Below are 18,686 nucleotides of genomic sequence, written 5' to 3' on the forward strand. Positions count from 1 at the left end.
CGACTATTGACACATTTTAAGCACATGCTTTCCTTTATCCCTCATTCAAAGTAAAAATAAATAATCGTTAAATAGGTTCCTCGAAGGTGAAGTTAGTGTTATAGTGTTATGTAACCCGAAAATGTAAAAACCAAATACTGGGTCGTTTTATTAGGAACATTGTCATTGGGTTTTCTTTTCTTTTCTTTTCTTTTTTTTTTTTTTTTTTTTTTTTTGCAGAATTTGACTGGCATTACCCACTTTCTCCAATACATCAACAAGGAAAGGGAAAAAAAAGATTGTCCAAGAAAAAGAGAGGATGGAGTGAAGGATATTTCTTTCTTTCTTTTTTTTTGTCTTTTAAACCTTGAAGCCGCGGGAAGCACGACGACCACGGGCCTTCTCGAACTTACGACCCTTGCTCTGAACATAGGGCTTGGCGTGCTTACCAGGGCCCATGCCAAAGTGCTTGACGGCCTCACGGGTGTTCTTCTTGCCACGAAGCAAGACAGTGTTGGCACCAGTGGGGGCACGGAGAGCAAGCTGGTCCAAGGTAATGACCTCACCGCCAGCCTTCAAGACACGGGCCTTGGCTGACTTGGTGATACGCAAGCAAGCGATCGACAACTTGGGGACCTCAAGAAAGCGAATGTCATCGGTGACCGAGCCAACAATGACGGCAGTCTTGCCCTGCTTGCCAGCCATGTTGCGTGCAATACGGGAGATGGACATGGGAGGGCGGTTCACACGTGACATAAAGAGACGCTTCAAGACCACCTTGTTGAAGGAAGAGTCCGTGCGGCGAGCGAGGAACCTGTAGAGCTGTAATATAAATATGAACATTTGTTTTAACAGTGACAGCGCCATTAGAGACAGATATGGATAAAGGAAAGCAATTGTTAAAAAAACTGCGTGTTTTTTCAGGTATATTGTATTTGTTTGGTTGCTCTACTGTTTCTTTCCGAGTGATTGCTATGATTTGTTACAAATGTAACACTGAATTTTCTTGTTTTGTTTTGATGTCCACTTCAAGTATTAAAAATTTAGCTTCATTACACTCTTAATACCATAAAGAGTGGAGAAGTACGCTGTTATTCCTGTTTCCTGTCATCCCTTCAAAAGAAGAATATTACTTCCCTTCTTAGTGGTAGTTGAGCAAAAAAAAAAAAAAAAAAAAAATACTAATTGACTCCAGCGATTTTTTTTTTTTTTTTTTTTTTTGTTGAAATACACAGGATAGACGGATCTGAAATAGTTGATAGCTCTTTGTGGCGAAAAGATAGCTAAATTTCTTTTATAATGCGACTTCTCTCTATTTTTCCCTGGAAGGTTTGGTGCCTGCTGGAAATGAAAAGCATTCTTTAAGCTTTATCTTTGCCGTTGAACCATGTCCTTAGTGCGTCATCCATTATTCAGTTTGTTCCCGATCATTCCTAATTGCCTTCCTTTTTTCTCTGGTTCCAACGGTTTTTCATGATAAGTGGATAAGGCTCCTATGATTCCATGATGTATTTACCTTGACAAGCAACAACAGGTAGACATCCTCAGACTTGGGAGCCTGACGGTTCTTGTTGCGAACGTGGTGCTTCTTGATGTCAATACCCTATTTTTTATTGTTTTTTTATACCCAAAAAAGATATCAGCCTGATTAGTATTACAGAATCATAAGTTCGCCATGAGTTGCCCAAAAACAGAATAAATGCCATCTCTTCATCTCCAGAAAAAAAAGGGCATTTTTGTAGCCTTAAGTTGATCATTGTTTAGTAAAAAGCTTGGATTGATGATTATAGTCCAAGTTGTCCTGTAAGCAGCATCAAACCGCAGATGATGAAGTATTACTTTGTTGATGGGTTGTGAGATAGTGCGCTCAACAGTAGAGTTCACAACGCAGCATCCGTCTCCACTTCTCCTTGTGTATTTGGATTTGGACTGAGGTTTCGTTTATTCCGAGTTCATTCTAGATAGTCATTCACTCTCGAATACTCGAAAGTCTTTACTTCCTTAAGTAAAAAAAAATAAAAATAAAAAAAATAAAAATGGATGATCCTGATAATATGTAATATGTTGATCCATAAATTCCATGAAGTAGCGCTGTTGATGATGATGTATAGATCGATGGATTGGTTGCCATGTTCCCTTTTACTTCTTGGATATTTCTTTGGATGTAAACCATATCTCTTTCCCCTCGCATTCATCTTCAAAGTGACTGCTAACCATTTTCGTAAAGATTAAAGCAAAGAGGAAGTTTTAATCAACGCTCACTACGCCAATAAAGATATTCGAGCCCTGGAGCTTTTTTTTGAATTAAATTTTTGATTTTAGTCGCACAGTACCCTTAAGCCTAAACCCCCCGTCGCAATTCAAATTACAAACTACAAACTACAACGACATGTTTTCTCATCACTTGGCATTCATGATTCCTTTTTACTAACCTGTTGAACTTTGGTGTAGCAGAGTACCCTGCTGTGGTTGTACTTTATATACAGCCATTATATTCATGCTCACTTTTTTAGATCTACAGAAGGGTTTATCTTATTTATTTTTTCAATATACAGTTAAGCAACCGAAGGTGTTTGACAAAATAGGTTAGAGCTGTGATATTGCTGGCAAGAAAATAAAGAGTGGCATGTTTTACGGTCTGACTACTGTCATTTTTCCCCATTTGCTTTTTTTTTAATTCTTCAATTAATATTATCTAAATGCTATTTCAAACAAAAGAGAAGTAAAGGATCTTTTTTGCTCCTTCAGGTGCACCAACGAATATCATTTTCTTGGATTGCGTATAAGTTGAGCACATAGTAAAAGAATGATCTACAGAAAACGCGTTGTTGATTGTAGCAACTGTTTTTCATTGTGGTATGCGCCATCTATTAAGATATGTGGATGGTGGTGAAGACAGATCAAACATTTATCTGTATAAATATATACAGTTTAGTATCAGACTCTTGCGGTGGCTTTGGAATGTCATTCCACGATGCTCAAATTGGACGATCTTATTTTTTTGTATTTGTTCATTATCTTCTCAATTCTCATTTCGCATTTCGCACAACTCTAAATAAAAATAACATGCCACCCAAGAAAGAGAATAGCAAGGGTATGAACGAGTCCGTTTCCATGACTTTAACACATCGGATTTCTCATTTCCAATCTTCTGTTGATCTTGTCCTCGTTTTTTTTTTTTTTTTTGAAAAAAGGCAGCTAAACCATGGCATCTTTTTTTTTTTTTTTTTTTTTCTCTCCTTACAGTTGTGGCTGCCAATGAGCGCAAGGCTGCTGCTGCTAATGCGAAGGCAGCCAAGAAGGCCGTTGAACAGGAAGCTGTTGAAGCTGCTGATTGGTCCAAGGGTGCTAAGGGCAACAAGAAGGAGCTTGAGGAACAAAAGAGAGTATGAGAAACATTGGCAGTGCACCTCATTTTTTTTTTATTTCACAATCTTGCTGCGGCAGATCACTTTGGTCGCTCTTTGTATTTGTATTTGATCATTGACTATTCCTTTTTTTCTGCTTTTCTTTCCTTTTTATTTAACTTGGATTCATCATCTAGCAAGAGCAACTGGCTAAGAAACGCGAGGCACAACGTGCTCTTGAAGAGGAAGAAAGCAGCATCAAGAGCAAACCCTCGAGGGCTCTTAAGGGAGAGGAGGTACGTCATTTCTTATCAGATCGAAAAAAAAAAAAAATTAAACATGTCTTTTTAACACAATTCTCTTGACTAAAATAGAAAAAAGCCGCCAAGAAGACTCAAAAGGTTGAGGCTTTCTCAAATCAGGTCAAGCCTGTCGAGGAATTCTCTGCTTCCAATATTGATGATGCTCTTGATCTCTTGACACTCACTGGTTCCTCAACTGGTGGTTCAGGACAGGCTCCTACCACAACCGGCAAGGGCAAGGAAGTTGATCGTCATCCAGAGCGTCGCTTCAAGGTATTTACATCGTTTACAAACGACGGATTCAAACACTTCAGCTTTTTCAGCAACTGACTTTTTTTTTTTTTTTTTTTTTTTTTTCTAGGCTGCATTTGCCGCCTACCTGGAACGTGAGCTGCCTATTTTGAAGCAGGAGCACCCAGGATTGAGGCAGCAACAGATGCATGATATGCTTTACAAGCAGTTCCAGAAATCACCGGAGAATCCCTTCAATCAGACTAATATCGTCGCCTATGATGCTAACAAGGAGGAAGAGCGTGCACATATTGAGTCTCGCAAGCAGGAGATTGCCAACCGCTTGAGAACCTAGAAGAAATATACTCTGACTTGTAATATAGTTTCATTTTTTAAACACAGAAAGCACTAATTAAAGCTCGCGTGATTTAAAGAGGAGAAAGAAATCAAAGAATGTTGAACATTTATTTTAATTCCTTTCTGGACAACTGTCTCCGTTATCTTGGGATATTGAACCTGGCAATCTATTTATTTTGGTATTTTTGATTGTCTGCTTTCCTTTGAAGGCGCTGAGCTTTCAGATAATTTTATCAAGACCACAATCGATGTGGTCTTCTAAGAACATTCTTCCTAAACATCAAAAAACCAAAGATAATGCTAATCCATTTTTAGCTTTATAAATCTGTGAGAGGGACGCGCTCACATATTCTCTAGGCATCAACCTAATGACTCTTGAGGATGCTTTTCCACTTTCAGAAGGCTCCTCCAGCCCTTTGTAAGGCCCTCACTCAGCACGCGTTTAGGATATTTTGGAGCAAGGAGCAAGCTGCGTTTCAATGGGAGATCGCTTCAGAAAAAAATCCTTAATCTTTACAATTCAACAAGGGGAACTTAGATTGTCTACTATCGACTTATAGCAAAGCAAGTCTTAGCCAAGGTTATCCAGTCCGTGGAGGCTTGATTAGTCGCCAAATACAACTGCGGATGCTAGGCACTCATAGAAATGGCCAATAGCCTATCACAGGTCTGTCGGTGCAGATGTCCTGCAGTCACGAGAGATATTTTAGCGCTTACTACCCTTTTAGTTGATGGCTCATATTATATTGCACCTAGAAAGGGCACGCTAATGCTGTGGGTAAAGGCTACACCATTGTCCTGTTGTGGCCATGACAAGCAGAGAGTGCCTTGTAAGCACAAGTATTTGGCAGCAAGGATACACACCGGCTTCGATGCCAAATGCAATGCTGATTTCGGGCACATCTAGCCCGAGTAGACCCAAAGCACGATCGATATGATTAATCACTTCGGACAGCCTCTCGAAGGGGCTCTCTTGTTACTTTTGTTAGGGTAATCACGGGCAGTGAGAGTTGAAAAGAAAGACGCGTCTGTAGTAGAGACACAAAATAAATTGGTCAGGAAATAAAGTTGGACATGACGTTTAGAAACACATTTGCAAGATTGTTTTATTTTTATTTTCGAGCGGCTTGTATGTTTCTGGGAAAGAAAGGAAAAAATCGCTGGTCCAGCGCAAACAGAGCGAGAGACAATAACCGCGAGGCTTCCGCTTGTTTTCGAAACTAATCCATCTTCTTCCCCTCTCCCCTCATCCTCTTCTTTCTTGTGGATTAGCCATGTACGCCCTTCGTAACATCTCGCGTCTCTCAAGGAGCGCTGCTGCCATCAAGACTGCCCCTAAGGCCTTCAACGCCGCCTTCATGAAGAAGGGTAAGGAATCGACATGATCATCCCTACAAACAAATGAAGCGAAAGAAATAAAAACACGCCACGGCAAAGATATTACATTTTCTTCAATCTTGTTATATTACTCTTTTGGCATCCAACAACAATGGCATCTCACTTCTCGATCAAAGAATCGAATCATACCATGTCAACGGCATTTGATGATATGTTTGTTCATATCTTCCAACATTCTTTTCGCCATCTATTTCTGTTTCTGTTACATTCCCACCTATTCCCCTGAATTACAAACAACATCGACAATCAATCATTTAATGAGCCAGAATACAGCTGTGTAGGTTGCGAATAAGACAATCTCACAGCAATGATGATTATTGTGATTGTCGTCCTTGTTCTCATGGTCCCGATTTTACTCCCGATGAGAAATGGATCGCTTGAATCGGAAGCGGTGTTTATATTTTTATTATTTTTTATTTATTGAGCCTCCTTCCTGGGACGACACTGATCGTGTCTAGATCTGGATGTCTACGCAATCATGCGGATCAGTTTTCGACATTGTCATTGATCATGACTCCATCAGCAAGTGATATTAAACATCAAGTTTGATCATTAGCCTGTCTATGAGTCGACCCTAGATTGGCCGACTCGAAGGATCTGGTCAATTGATATCTACTGTGATTTTCCTATTCCAGCTCTCTTTTTGGATTACAATCCTTTTTAGACGGGTCTTTGACTAATTTTTTGACTTTGATCCTCGTACTAATAATATATATCCATTTGACTCTATCACCTATTAGCTGGCTATGCCTCTGAGGCCAAGTCCTCTGGTCAGATTCGCTCCGTTATTGGTGCCGTCGTCGACGTTCAGTTCGACCAGGGCAAGCTCCCTTCTATTCTCAATGCTCTTGAAGTCAAGAACCTGGACCGCCGTTTGGTTCTTGAGGTCGCTCAGCACTTGGGAGAGAACACTGTCCGTACTATTGCCATGGACGGTACTGAGGGTTTGGTCCGTGGTCAGCCCGTCGAGGATACTGGTGCCCCCATTACTATTCCAGTAGGTCCTGAGTGCTTGGGTCGTATCATCAACGTTATTGGTGAGCCCATTGATGAGCGTGGCCCCATCAACGCTAAACAGTCCGCCCCCATTCACTGCGAAGCTCCCGAATTCGTTGACCAGTCCGTCGTTCCCGAGGTTCTCGTCACTGGTATCAAGGTCGTCGACTTGCTCGCCCCCTATGCCCGTGGTGGTAAGATTGGTCTCTTCGGAGGTGCTGGTGTCGGAAAGACTGTGTTCATTCAGGAATTGATTAACAACATTGCCAAGCATCACGGAGGTTACTCTGTCTTCGCTGGTGTCGGAGAGCGTACTCGTGAGGGTAACGATTTGTACCACGAGATGATGGAAACCGGTGTCATCAAGTTGGATGGTGAATCTAAGGCTGCTCTTGTGTTCGGTCAGATGAACGAGCCCCCAGGTGCTCGTGCCCGTGTCGCCTTGACTGGTTTGACCATTGCTGAGTATTTCCGTGATCAGGAGGGTCAGGATGTGTTGCTCTTCATTGACAACATTTTCCGTTTCACTCAGGCTGGTTCTGAGGTGTCTGCCTTGTTGGGTCGTATTCCCTCTGCTGTCGGTTACCAGCCCACTCTTTCCACTGATATGGGAGGAATGCAGGAACGTATTACCACCACCAAGAAGGGTTCAATTACCTCTGTCCAGGCCGTCTATGTGCCCGCTGACGATTTGACCGATCCTGCTCCTGCCACTACCTTCGCTCACTTGGACGCCACCACTGTCTTGTCCCGTGGTATCTCTGAATTGGGTATTTACCCCGCTGTCGACCCTCTTGACTCTAAGTCCCGCATGTTGGACCCCCGTATTGTCGGCGAGGAGCATTACGAGACTGCCTCAAAGACCCAGCAGATCCTTCAGTCTTACAAGTCCCTCCAGGATATCATTGCTATTTTGGGTATGGACGAGTTGTCTGAGGAGGACAAGTTGACTGTCGAGCGTGCCCGTAAGATCCAGAAGTTCTTGTCCCAGCCCTTCACTGTCGCCCAGGTCTTCACTGGTTCCGAGGGTCGCCTTGTCAAGCTTGAGGACACCATCCGTTCCTTCAAGGAAGTCCTTGAGGGCAAGCATGACCACCTTCCCGAGGCTGCCTTCTACATGGTCGGTGATATTGAGGACGCCACTGCCAAGGCTGCCAAGATTGCCGCTGAGATCTCTGGTGGCAACTAAATCATCGTCTCTTGATATATAAACTCCTTTCTCTCATCTCTTAAGCTTAAAAACATATACTCCTCTCCACTTTTTTTTTTGCCATGTTCGACACGATTCTACCCTACTCTTTTTTTTTTGTTCAAACAATGATTTTGTTTGCCATACAATCTATACAGGCTTACGGAAATAACATACACTTTTTAAACATTTACGCAGAACCTGTTAATATTAATGTTAAATGGATGATGTGTATGATGCCGGTGTGATGGATGGTTTTATTTGAGATCTGAAATCGGGACATGTGGTACGGATTAGCTTGTTTGGGTATGACTCGATTGTTTACGCGTTTTTTTTTTTTTTTTTTTTTTGCACGTTTTCATAAAGACGCTTTGACTGAACAAAATTTGTTCAGAGGCAATAAAAGAAAAAGAATCAAGCGGAGGTAGATAATGGGCTCCTTTCCTTAACCCACATGTGGAGAAAAAGCCTTTCGGTAGGAATGAGGGGAAGCTGTCGCCTTTTTTGAAGCAAAGCTTTTTTATGGTCAAGGAAGTTTTGACATGTGAGACAAGGTTTTATTTTAAGGGTCTTAACAATTGAAGACTGGTCTACCTCAGATTGTAGGAAAGTGACAATGTTTTTTTTTTTTTTTTTTTTTTTGGTTTTTTGTGCCGAAAGTTCGTGTCTTTGAACTGTTCCACACACCATGTCAAGAAATCATACCCGGTGTATGTTCATATGCTATGAAGCAGTAAAGAGCTTTCATGGGCCCGCCCCTCCATCTAGGTATTTTCTTTGGTCTAAAAGATTTGAAAGATTGTGGTTCCCCCGCTTTTACTTTATTCTTGTTATTCTCGCTTCAGTGGGCGCCCAAAGTGACACTTCTCGGAAGGCGAGTGACAGACAAACAGGATGGATGGGGTTCTGTATTCCATATTTATGCTATTCCCTCCTGTCTTTCATGCTATGGGGCAATAAGGCAGATCTGAAAAGTAACAGTTATAAAAGCGCTCTCCAAATGATCCCTTTTCTTTTTCTTACCTTATCCTTCTTACTTTTTTATTTTATTTTTATATTTTATTTTATTTTTTTTGCAAACTAATCGGTTCACGCATTCTCCGCTCCATTCGTTCAATCGTTTCATCAGCTCTCCTGATCATTTGACTCCATTGCTCTGTTACACTTTGACTTTATTTCGTTGACATTAAAAAAAAAAGAAAATGGAGCAAAATTCTTCATCCTCGGCTGTAGCCCGTCTTGCCGCTGTCCAAAATCATCTCGCTATCCAGCCTTGCTTCCAGCGCTATGCTATCCATAATGACAAGCCAACTGGTCCTGCTGATCTGGCCCGCGAGCGTGCTAATGCTTCATTCAAGGTTGAGGATATGACCGAGGTCCTTCTTCGTGGCAAGGAGAACGCTGAAGCTGTTGTATGTATCGTTGATTTTACATTGAGATAGCAGCAGTGCATCCAAATTCAAAAGTACATATTGTAATTCTTTTATTCACACTCATGCTTCCCCTTCCCCTATCTATGCTTATATTCGTAACAGGCCGTTGCTTTCCAAATGGTTCAACGCGACCCTGATCTCCGCATGCGTGACGGCCACCACTACGATTTGACTAGAGCTGAGGATCGTGAGCAGACGATGCGTCAGATTGCTCGTACAGTCGAGTTGAAGAAAACTATCAAGGATCCTCGTCTCCGCCAGGCCTTATTCATGGCTATGGCTTTCTATTCCGAGTCGTACTCGATGAGGATGTATGTCCACGACATGTTGTTCAAGCAAGCCTTGTTGCTCTTTGGAACTGCTGAGCAGCAGGACAAATGGATGGATGACATCGAGAACTGGAGAGTTATCGGATGTTTCGCAATGGTAAAAAAAAAAAAAAAACTATCCATTTTTAATTTCCGTATGACTGAAACTGGATGATGTTTGTAATTCCTTTTCTTCTATTATTGACGTTGTAAGGATGGAATTGTCTTTCTGTGTTTAAAAAACTAGACTGAGTTGGGACATTCTTCCAATTTGCGTGGATTGGAGACGACTTCGACATATGATCGTGCCACTAACGAGTTTGTGATCCACTCTCCGACTTTGACCGCCACCAAATGGTGGATCGGAATGTCAGGAGAGACTGCTACACACACTGGTAAGAATACTTTGTCGTCTAGTAATGCTGTGTTACGTACTGCATGCGGGTCTTCTCTTTTGGGTTGTGAAATATTGTGATCTGCGAGTGGGGAAGCGCAATTGTCCCAAAAACCCAATAATAAGTAAGGGGAGGGGTTTTGTTGTTTAAAGTGACATCTGAGACTATTTAAATATTTATCATAAATCCTGATGGTGAACATCATATTTTTCCACATCCCTTTTGTTACACAGTTGCCATTTGCCAGACTATTGTCGATGGAGAGAACCATGGCATCAACTGGTTCATTGTTCCCCTTCGTGACCCCAAGACTGGCCGTCTCTTGCCTGGTGTCACCTGTGGTGATATCGGCCACAAATCATCTCGCCAGGGTCTTGACAATGGTTGGATTCAGTTCACTCAGGTTCGCATCCCTCGTGAGAACATGTTGATGAAGTGGGCTTCCATGAGCCCCGAGGGCGAGTTCACCCCCTCGCCCAATCCTGTCCTGTCCTATGCCACTTTGATTCCTGAGCGTTTTACCATCCTCACCGGCTCTCAAGTTGTGTTGGCTCAGTCCTTGACGATCGCCATCCGCTATGGAGCTGTTCGTCGTCAGGGTAACCACGATGAGCAGATTCTGGATTACCAGACTCACTACACTAGCTTGATGCCCGGAGTCAGCTTCATCTACATGCTAAACATTGTGGACCGTGAGTTGTTCGACAAGTGGGATCAAGTTGCAGAGTATGCACAGACAGATGCCGGTGCATTCATGCGTGAGATCCCAGATCAACACGGAGTCTCCGCAGGATTCAAGGGTACTCTTGCATGGTATGTGACTGAAGTGCTTGAGTCCTGCCGTCGTGCCTGTGGTGGACATGCTTACTCTGCCTACAACTCGATCGCCGGATTGATCGGTGACTACGGAGTAGTGACAACTGGAGGCGGAGATAACGTTGTGTTGATGCAGCAATCGGCCCGTTACTTGATCACAACCTTGAAGTGGGCTCAAGAGGGACAGGAGGTCGTTGGATCTGTCAGCTACTTCAACGAGTACAAGAAGATCTTGTCGCACAACAAGACCACGCTCCAAGATCCCCGTGATCTCTTGAACCATGAGTTTGTGATTGACGTCTTGACATGGGCCTGCGCTAAGAAGGCAACTGAGTTGGCGGAAAAACTGACAGAGGCAGGCAAGGCCAATTTTGACCAAGCATGGAATGCTAACCAAGTCGAGCTAGTTCGCCTAGCAGATGTGCATGCATGGAGATACTTCTTGATTTTGTACCAGCGTGGTATTGATCGCGAGAAGAACAAGTCCGTATACCCTATGCTCCGCAAGATGGGACAATTGATGAGCACGTTTGCTATCCGCAAGCACTTGGATCTGTTCTTGGAGGAAAGCTACTTTGATGGATCGCATGCTAAGCTTGTTCGTCAATTGTTCTTGGATCAATGCAAGGATCTCCGTAAGGATGCAGTGCCCCTTGTGGATGCTTGGACAATTCCAGACTTTGTTCTCAAGGCACCTATTGGCAAATATGATGGAAACATTTATCCTGCTTACTTCGCCACCGTCAATGCCGCCCAGAAGTCTTACGACCCCCCTGCATACTGGCACAAGTATGCCGCACCTTTGGTCAATGCACCTCGCCCTGGCGAGAAGAAGGGATGCCAGTGCTAATCAAAAGAATACGTTTTTTTGAAAACTTTAATATGCCCATTGTACAAAGAAAACAATAAAATTGTAAAGATGAAATACATATTCCTTGTTATATACTTTGTATGATGAGCGCGCTTTACAAGAATTGATCGTAAATCGTGCGGCTCCATCGTTCATTGGGCTATTCAATGCGCAGTATATGAAAAATTGGGACTGCAGGTGATTGGTGGTCACGGAGAGAGGTAATGGCCGTTGGAGATCCGATGAGAAAAACCTAAACCTTTAAATTTCCCTATAAATCTCTCCACACTTTCTGGAAATCACTCTCTCTTTCTTTTTCTCATCTTTCCTATAACCCAAATCCTTCCATACAAGAATCTTCAAGTACAATAAATCTGTAACAAAATACTAAAATAATAATAATAATAATAATAATAATAAAAAAATATGCCACCATCTTCATCCATGCATATTCCTTCCCTCTTTAATGTCAAGGACAAAGTCGTTCTCGTCACTGGCGGAAGCCGTGGGTAAGTGAAGGGATATTCAAAATGAGGGAAAAAATCATTGACAGCCTTAGAACTGACTGATTACGCTCTCCACCCTTTTCCCTTCACACGATATGATGGTATGGTGATATGATGATATGGTGATATGATTGATAATATTTATAAATGTCCATTTATTCATTATGTGCATTACATCATTAGAATTGGCTTAATGATCGCGCATGGATTCGTTGCGAATGGAGCCAAGGTATATATCTCTGCTCGTACCGCTAAGGACTGTGATAAGGTTGCGGAAGACTTGATGAAGTTGGGACCGGGTCAATGTTTCTCCATTCCAGCGGATCTTCAGAGCTTGCAGGAAGTCCAACATTTGGTTAGAGAAATTTCAAAACGAGAATTAAGTAAGGAAACTAGGTTTATTTTTTATTTTTTTTTTATTTTTTTTTTATTTTTTTTTTATTTTTTTTTTATCCAGGACCATATAAATAATATATATCTGCTTTACTGTTTTACGATTTGACTTGTCTCTAGAGGTTCATGTCCTTGTCAACAATGCTGGGGCCAACGTAAGTTTGGCTTATAGCGTTGATATAGATGTCCTTCGTATCCTGATCTCAACCTAATTCTCTTTCTTTTTATTATTATTATTAATAAAAAAAAAAGTGGGCAGCTCCTATCGAGTCTTATCCGGACAGCGCGTTCGAAAAGGTCATAAACCTCAATCTCAAGCGAGTCTTCTCATTGACTCAAGCCATGCTCCCACTTTTATTAGCTACTGCGACGGAGACCCATCCAGCCTCTGTAATCAATATTGGGTCTGTGGATGGAGTTCGTAACCCTATACAGGAGACTTATGCTTATTCGGCTTCCAAGGCTGCATTGCATCAAATGACAAAGGTCATGGCGGGCCATTTGGGCTCTAAACATATCACTGTGAATGCTATTGCTCCAGGGCCGTTCGAGAGTAAGATGATGGCAGCGACCCTGCAAAATTCAAAGGATGAGATTGTACGCGGTATTCCCTTGGGAAGGATTGGCCAACCAGAGGATTTAGCTGCTACCGCTATCTATTTGGCTTCCAGAGCTGGGGCATACACTACTGGAGCCATCATTCCTGTCGACGGTGGTCTGTTGGTTAAGCCTAGAGGTTAAATTAAAATGTATTAAAAGAAGGCCAAAATAAATATTAACATCGCAATAAGCAGCAAGGATATGTCAAGCCAATCAAAACGGCAAAGTCCTTAGAACTGGATTGGGTTTGAGCCATAAAGGAGAAAGGGTTCTCGTAATGGTAATTGAAGTCCGGACATTCCCAGCTATTACGATGATAGGATCAAAAAAAAAAAAAAAAAAAAAAAAAAAAAACACACACACATGTAATAGAACAAAAGGAGCCAGCCTCTGTGTCTGTGTCTGTACGTGAAGCCAATGGAACATTGCCTATTAATGACATTTTATATCAATCCACACAAAAATAAGCTTGTGCCTTAAAAAAGGACTTGTACAAAAGAAAAGTCATAGTGGTTACGCTTGTCAAACAAGTATACATTTCTTTTGAATCTATTGCATGTGCATATTTATTTTATTTATTTTTGTTTACAATAATTTGATGCCTTATTAAATGTATGAATAGGAAGGTGCTTCTTTTTTTTTTTTTTTTTTTTTTTTTTTTTATAGCAGAGCTAATTGTAAAAGCTCTTTCAACTGCTTGGACACAATATCTGAGGTCGTTCTGACTGTCAGACGATACATCTAGTAATGATAATAATAATAACAAAGATGTAAGACGAGGTGTATATCCATATAGTGAAGTTAAAATAAAAAATTGGGAAAAATGTTCAAAAAGGTTATTTATCAACTTACATCTGTCTCGCGATTAGGTTCTAGACGCACAAGACATCCGACTTTGCCACTCAGCGAAGTGTTGTAGACGCCAGTGGCAACAAAATTGCCGGGCTTAGGATCGACATTGTCACAAACACCTAACCGATTGCTAACAATGATAGAACGGGCCTTTTCCAGATTGATCTTCTCAGACGATTTGAAAACAACTTGTACCTCTCGTGGTGAGCCACCAATTTGTTTCCAGCGTGCAAAAAAGTCTGCGCTGGAGAGTTGGATAGGCTCAATAAATCGCGAAAGTGTAACAGGCAACTTGAGGTAAATACTCTGAATGGAGCCTGCTTGATACGAGATACGGATGAGTGGTACCTCTGTAACGATCTGCTGGCACTCCAAGCTGTAGAGCTGCTGAATTTGAGTCGAGGGTCCAATTGAAGTAGCCAGTGTATGTGAGCTGGCGATAACTAGACCTTCTGGTGCCTCCACCGTAACTGAGAAGGAGTTGAGTTGAGTATGTGTCTTATTGCCAAAGTACATGGCCAGACGGCCCAAATGCCCATGATATTCAGACTTGACACCAATCTGCAGAATGCTGTCCTCGTACAATACGCCATCAGCACCATCCCGTAGACGGTTGTACCAGATTTCATATCCAGGAGCCAATTGATCCTTCCAAGCCAATCCAGGCTTTGAGGCTGCATTTGTCTGTGAGGCGGGGTTTGATGATCCATTGGCGGTCGGTTTTCCTTCCTCATCCTTAGTACCAGCAGAAGAGCTAATATTAGTATTGTTCATCCCTGACACTAGGTCATCCACAGATGTGCTCTCGTTCTTTTCTCTGCTAGCAGCAATTAAGTTTGCGGGGGTCTTCTCGTTCGAATCCTTGCCACCAATGTTCCAAGTTCTCTTGTCTTCGGTCTGGTTAGTCTTCTCATTGAGTCGAGAGAGCAATGCAGACTCACGTTCTGGGAATTGTGGCATTTCCTCACAGACCGTCTGAAGGAGATCATCTGTGGGCATGGTAGCAATGGCCATGTATTCACACGCACGCTGCTGCAGCTCTGCATCCAGAACATGGCGGTATTGGTTAAAGACTGCCAAAATAGCGCCCTTAATTTCTGGGAACAAGTTGACAAACTTGATATATGTTGAAAGCAATAATGCCCGGGTTCCTAGCGAGCACAGTCCGAATCGAGCATGAAGCGTGTTGAATTGTTCGATTGGTGATGCTCCTGGGATATTAGCAATTAAATGTCCGTATTCTCCCAAGATATAACCTCCAACCTTAAGCATATTCTCGTGACAGTGTGGCGAGCTCATATAATGCAATACCATTTTGGCAGCATACTCTTGCAGGTTTTCGTGGTTGGTGACAATTTGAACAACTCTGTACCAGACTTCCTCTCCTACATGATCTCCAGCAGAGCTGATAAGCTGCAGGATGACGTCCACATACCATGAGTGCTCTGTGGCATATTTTTCTGTCATGATGGCAATCTTGAGTACCATCTCCTCACGAAGTGCGTAATCTGCAATATGGAGATATCGGATCAATTCTGACACGATCGTCTTGGCATTTGAAACATCGCACATACTATAAAGCAAATCCAGGCCACGACGGCGAACGCTGATATCCTTGTCCCGCAAAGATAAAATAATGGTCTCCTCATGCTTCTTGATCTCATCTAGTTCATCCGTCACTGCCGCCAAATGGGCCATGGTTTCCAATCCAAGATAACGGACGTTGGTCTCCTTCGACAAGATGAAGCGTGCAAGAATGTTGGTCGCCTGGCGAACAATGTCAGATTCGCAGTCCAAATGAATTGCCAGATTAATTGCTTCGAATAGAATAGCATTCTGTGCGTTATTATGCTGAACGTTTCTGGGTGTCTCTTGCGAGTTGTTGATGATGGTTTGAAGGACGTTATGAAGCATTTCAGCCATGTTGGGATCCTCTGAATGGCAGAAGTTAAAGAAAAAAAAAAGTAAGTATAGCTATTTATCATTCATTATTTCACCGATCTCAGATCTATTCTTTGGGCACGAACCTGTTGGAGGGAAATATTGCAAGAGACGAAGAAGCTTGACTTGGAGCCATGGGATTGGGATCTTGTAATATACATAGTCTGCTGAAAAATCTCTTTCCACGATGACCTATAGTTGAAGTAAATGGAAATTATTGTCAGACAAAGATTATCTATTTTTCTCTTTGCGTTAACTAAGCACTCCCAAACAGTCTTGGTTATCAAAGGCCTACCTTGTGAAGCCGCATGATAGCCTTTGGAACAGCCATCATGAAAGATTCAGGGTATTGTTGTGCAAGTGCCGTAATAAGACTGGCCACGGAAAGGCACACGCCAAGATCATAGTCGTCAATGATATTCGTAATACGTTCAGCCCAATCAGGCGCCGGAATGACATCAGGATGTTTTCTGAAGAGGCGGAGCATTGTCAATGCAGCCTTCTTTTTAACAAAACTCTTGGAGTTACTTTTAATCGTCCATTAAGACAAATTAAAAATAGGATAAAATGTGGGAGGCGAAATATATATATATATATATATATAAATGTGAGCACCGTGGAAGATCAGAGCCAAAGATTTCCCTTTGATAACAAATGGTTTTTTATATGCTTCTAACATGCTCTGATGTTGATCCATTGATTAGTTACTTACGGCGACACTAGAAGACGATGGACATCGCCTGCTAGCGACTCGGCCATCTCTCGGCCTCCAATGTTGGCAATAGCATGCAGGGCTAAGCAGTTGTGAATCTCATTGTTATCATCCAGGTCCTTTCGAATAGAATTGACCACTAAGCGGACCAGATCACTATTCTCATGCATCAATAGTGTTATCCCGAGATATCCCTATTAAAACAGAAACGGTCGATTGACAGTTAGCAAATAGGACTTGACGAAAAGAATGAAGACAGCATTTTTTTTTTTTTTTTTTTTTTTTTCACCCTCTGTGATTAGAATATACAAAAACTAAAGAGTCGAGAAACGAAAGATGATCCTGCAAAATGATGTCCGAGGCTTACAATCTGCTTTTCACTGTACTTTGTACTTGAGATGAGGTTGACTGCTTCCATGTGTCCAAAGTCAATATCCCATCCTAGGATATACATGTACAACAGCTTGCAAACATATTTCTTTTTGTCATAGCCGCTCAGGTTGCCATCTATTATCGCACAACAATGACAATTGGACAAAGGAAACAGAGCCAGATAGACAATGGTCAGCGATATACCTAGTTTCAAGACAAAAACAAAAGGAAGAAGTAAAGGAATATATATATACCTTTAAACTTTTGGCGGATGTTGGCCATCTCTTTATTGATTCTCTTTTCCTCGAGTTCGCGGACACGGCCTATTCACACAGATAGCGGGTCGAGAAAGAGAAAGAGAAAAAGGGTACGAGAGAGAATGTGTAAGAGAGAGATGGTTATTATCGTCTTTTAGTTGGTGCAATGGCATGGCGACCACTTAACATCCTTCCATGTGTATAAATGTATATGTTCCTGACTCAATTCAAGCTGGGAAGTCATCACTGTTGTATGACTTACAATTGCGAATGTCCGCGATGAAGACAGTTAATCCACGCATAGCCATGTTGAACTAGAATAATTGGGTCTCTTTTCCAAGACAGTAATAGAAGATTGGATATGAAGCGACGATGAATGTAAAGAGATTGACCGTTGCAAGGTTGTCTTTTTTCACGTCAGCAATTGATGACACAGAAAAAAAAGGATTTCCAACAGGGAAATTGAAAGAGAAAGAGAAAGTGTGCTTGAATGGATAAGAAAGTGAGAGAAGGAGAGAAGGATGGATGGATGGATGGGATGGATGATGAGGGTTGAGAATAGGGAAATGAAAAAGAAAAGATGGTTTAGAAGTAAAACAGAGATGATGGAAAATGGGAAATTGAATCAGACTGTTCTGCATATTTTCTGAAACTTACTCCTCTCCGCTCATGTTCATTTCAATTATTAAACGCGTTTTTGAGTGGCTGAAGCGTAGCAGAGTTAAAGAATATGCACCCATCAGATTTCCCCACGCATAGGATGGTATTCATTGTGCACTACATCCCACTAACCGAGTAATAAAGGCAAAAAAACGTCTTTCTCACCGAATAAGGCCTTGACATACCTTCAAGATTTGATGCGTTCCAATATTCACACTACCAAAGATAAAACACGATTATCCAAGGCAGGAATACCGATCCGCATTTTTATAATAGACTACAATAAAAAGAGAAGATAAAAATAAAGGAATCTTTTAAGCGAGAGCACCAGAAAGGATGTGCAAATGATTAAAGATCGTAGAAGACAGTAAATATTTCCTTTGAAATGGTGATGGTGACACAATAGTCGTCTTGATTGGACTGTGCACTGCATGTTCAAGCTAAAAGTGCTTTTGATAATTTCCGGGATCGACATTAGCTTGTAAATTAATAACATCAGATAGGTAAAAAAGAGTTTTTTAATTTTATTTCAAGGAAAAAATACCATCGATCCAGCTTGCAAAAAAAAAAAAAAAAGTCGAAGGTCGTTGTCTTTTACGCACTCTTCTTTACTTTTAATAATGTGCCTGCAATTGATCAAGGCTGATGCTGCAATCCTGCTCTTTTTCTACTTCTCTTGATCTGTACGTGCGATTGCTTTGCTACTGTCGACATCCGTAAGGAGCTTGGCAAATATCGGGTTCACTTATTATTCTAATAATATTTACGGCCATGAGTGAGTATAAAATTATC

At 41.7% G+C, this 18,686-nt stretch overlaps 6 protein-coding genes across 6 annotated transcripts; 4 read left to right on the top strand and 2 right to left on the bottom strand.

Annotated features, from left to right (window-relative positions):
- Positions 1–213: 213 nt before the first annotated feature.
- On the bottom strand, positions 214–2,213 carry BCR41DRAFT_355065 (60S ribosomal protein L18-B). The gene is made up of 3 exons (XM_022024444.1): positions 2,194–2,213; positions 1,496–1,582; positions 214–801 (listed from the first exon to the last, which is right to left on the bottom strand). Exons 1-3 carry the CDS (start codon positions 2,194–2,196, stop codon positions 340–342), a joined length of 552 nt encoding a protein of 183 aa, XP_021880635.1. The 5' UTR covers positions 2,197–2,213; the 3' UTR covers positions 214–339.
- An 832-nt stretch (positions 2,214–3,045) lies between these two features.
- On the top strand, positions 3,046–4,214 carry BCR41DRAFT_371367 (hypothetical protein; the record flags this gene model as incomplete). The annotated part of the gene is made up of 5 exons (XM_022026600.1): positions 3,046–3,073; positions 3,226–3,365; positions 3,524–3,622; positions 3,701–3,901; positions 3,990–4,214. The coding sequence occupies 5 exons, from the start codon at positions 3,046–3,048 to the stop codon at positions 4,212–4,214; spliced, it is 693 nt and encodes a 230-aa protein (XP_021880636.1).
- A 1,274-nt stretch (positions 4,215–5,488) lies between these two features.
- On the top strand, positions 5,489–7,800 carry BCR41DRAFT_355073 (P-loop containing nucleoside triphosphate hydrolase protein; the record flags this gene model as incomplete). The annotated part of the gene is made up of 2 exons (XM_022024445.1): positions 5,489–5,584; positions 6,355–7,800. Coding segments are annotated over 2 exons (1,541 nt in total), but the record flags the coding sequence as incomplete, so codon positions are not given.
- Positions 7,801–8,837: 1,037 nt separating this feature from the next.
- BCR41DRAFT_337485 (hypothetical protein) lies at positions 8,838–11,670 on the top strand. Its single transcript, XM_022022076.1, has 4 exons — positions 8,838–9,211; positions 9,335–9,658; positions 9,788–9,935; positions 10,169–11,670. Exons 1-4 carry the CDS (start codon positions 9,002–9,004, stop codon positions 11,599–11,601), a joined length of 2,115 nt encoding a protein of 704 aa, XP_021880638.1. The 5' UTR covers positions 8,838–9,001; the 3' UTR covers positions 11,602–11,670.
- Positions 11,671–11,924: 254 nt separating this feature from the next.
- Positions 11,925–13,254, top strand: BCR41DRAFT_323634 (hypothetical protein). The gene is made up of 4 exons (XM_022021522.1): positions 11,925–12,110; positions 12,291–12,490; positions 12,621–12,655; positions 12,753–13,254. Exons 1-4 carry the CDS (start codon positions 12,028–12,030, stop codon positions 13,239–13,241), a joined length of 807 nt encoding a protein of 268 aa, XP_021880639.1. The 5' UTR covers positions 11,925–12,027; the 3' UTR covers positions 13,242–13,254.
- A 506-nt stretch (positions 13,255–13,760) lies between these two features.
- On the bottom strand, positions 13,761–17,851 carry BCR41DRAFT_387080 (adaptin N terminal region-domain-containing protein; the record flags this gene model as incomplete). The annotated part of the gene is made up of 8 exons (XM_022027858.1): positions 17,497–17,851; positions 17,232–17,300; positions 16,973–17,112; positions 16,606–16,799; positions 16,189–16,420; positions 15,980–16,085; positions 13,953–15,886; positions 13,761–13,841 (listed from the first exon to the last, which is right to left on the bottom strand). Exons 1-8 carry the CDS (start codon positions 17,540–17,542, stop codon positions 13,761–13,763), a joined length of 2,802 nt encoding a protein of 933 aa, XP_021880640.1. The 5' UTR covers positions 17,543–17,851.
- Between the last annotated feature and the right edge of the window lie 835 nt (positions 17,852–18,686).

Source organism: Lobosporangium transversale (assembly GCF_002105155.1).
Source record: "Lobosporangium transversale strain NRRL 3116 chromosome Unknown BCR41scaffold_22, whole genome shotgun sequence".
Taxonomy (NCBI): domain Eukaryota; kingdom Fungi; phylum Mortierellomycota; class Mortierellomycetes; order Mortierellales; family Mortierellaceae; genus Lobosporangium; species Lobosporangium transversale.

Excerpts from the sequence above, each read along its gene's own strand:
- BCR41DRAFT_355065 (XM_022024444.1), bottom strand. Across the intron at positions 802-1,495 it reads ACCTGTTGTTGCTTGTCAAG|CTCTACAGGTTCCTCGCTCG; the intron begins GTAAATACATCA and ends TTTATATTACAG.
- BCR41DRAFT_337485 (XM_022022076.1), top strand. The coding sequence starts at position 9,002 with ATGGAGCAAAATTCTTCATCCTCGGCTGTAGCCCGTCTTGCCGCTGTC. Across the intron at positions 9,212-9,334 it reads AGGAGAACGCTGAAGCTGTT|GCCGTTGCTTTCCAAATGGT; the intron begins GTATGTATCGTT and ends TATTCGTAACAG. Across the intron at positions 9,936-10,168 it reads AGAGACTGCTACACACACTG|TTGCCATTTGCCAGACTATT; the intron begins GTAAGAATACTT and ends TTTGTTACACAG.
- BCR41DRAFT_323634 (XM_022021522.1), top strand. The coding sequence starts at position 12,028 with ATGCCACCATCTTCATCCATGCATATTCCTTCCCTCTTTAATGTCAAG. Across the intron at positions 12,491-12,620 it reads AATTTCAAAACGAGAATTAA|AGGTTCATGTCCTTGTCAAC; the intron begins GTAAGGAAACTA and ends ACTTGTCTCTAG. Across the intron at positions 12,656-12,752 it reads TCAACAATGCTGGGGCCAAC|TGGGCAGCTCCTATCGAGTC; the intron begins GTAAGTTTGGCT and ends TAAAAAAAAAAG.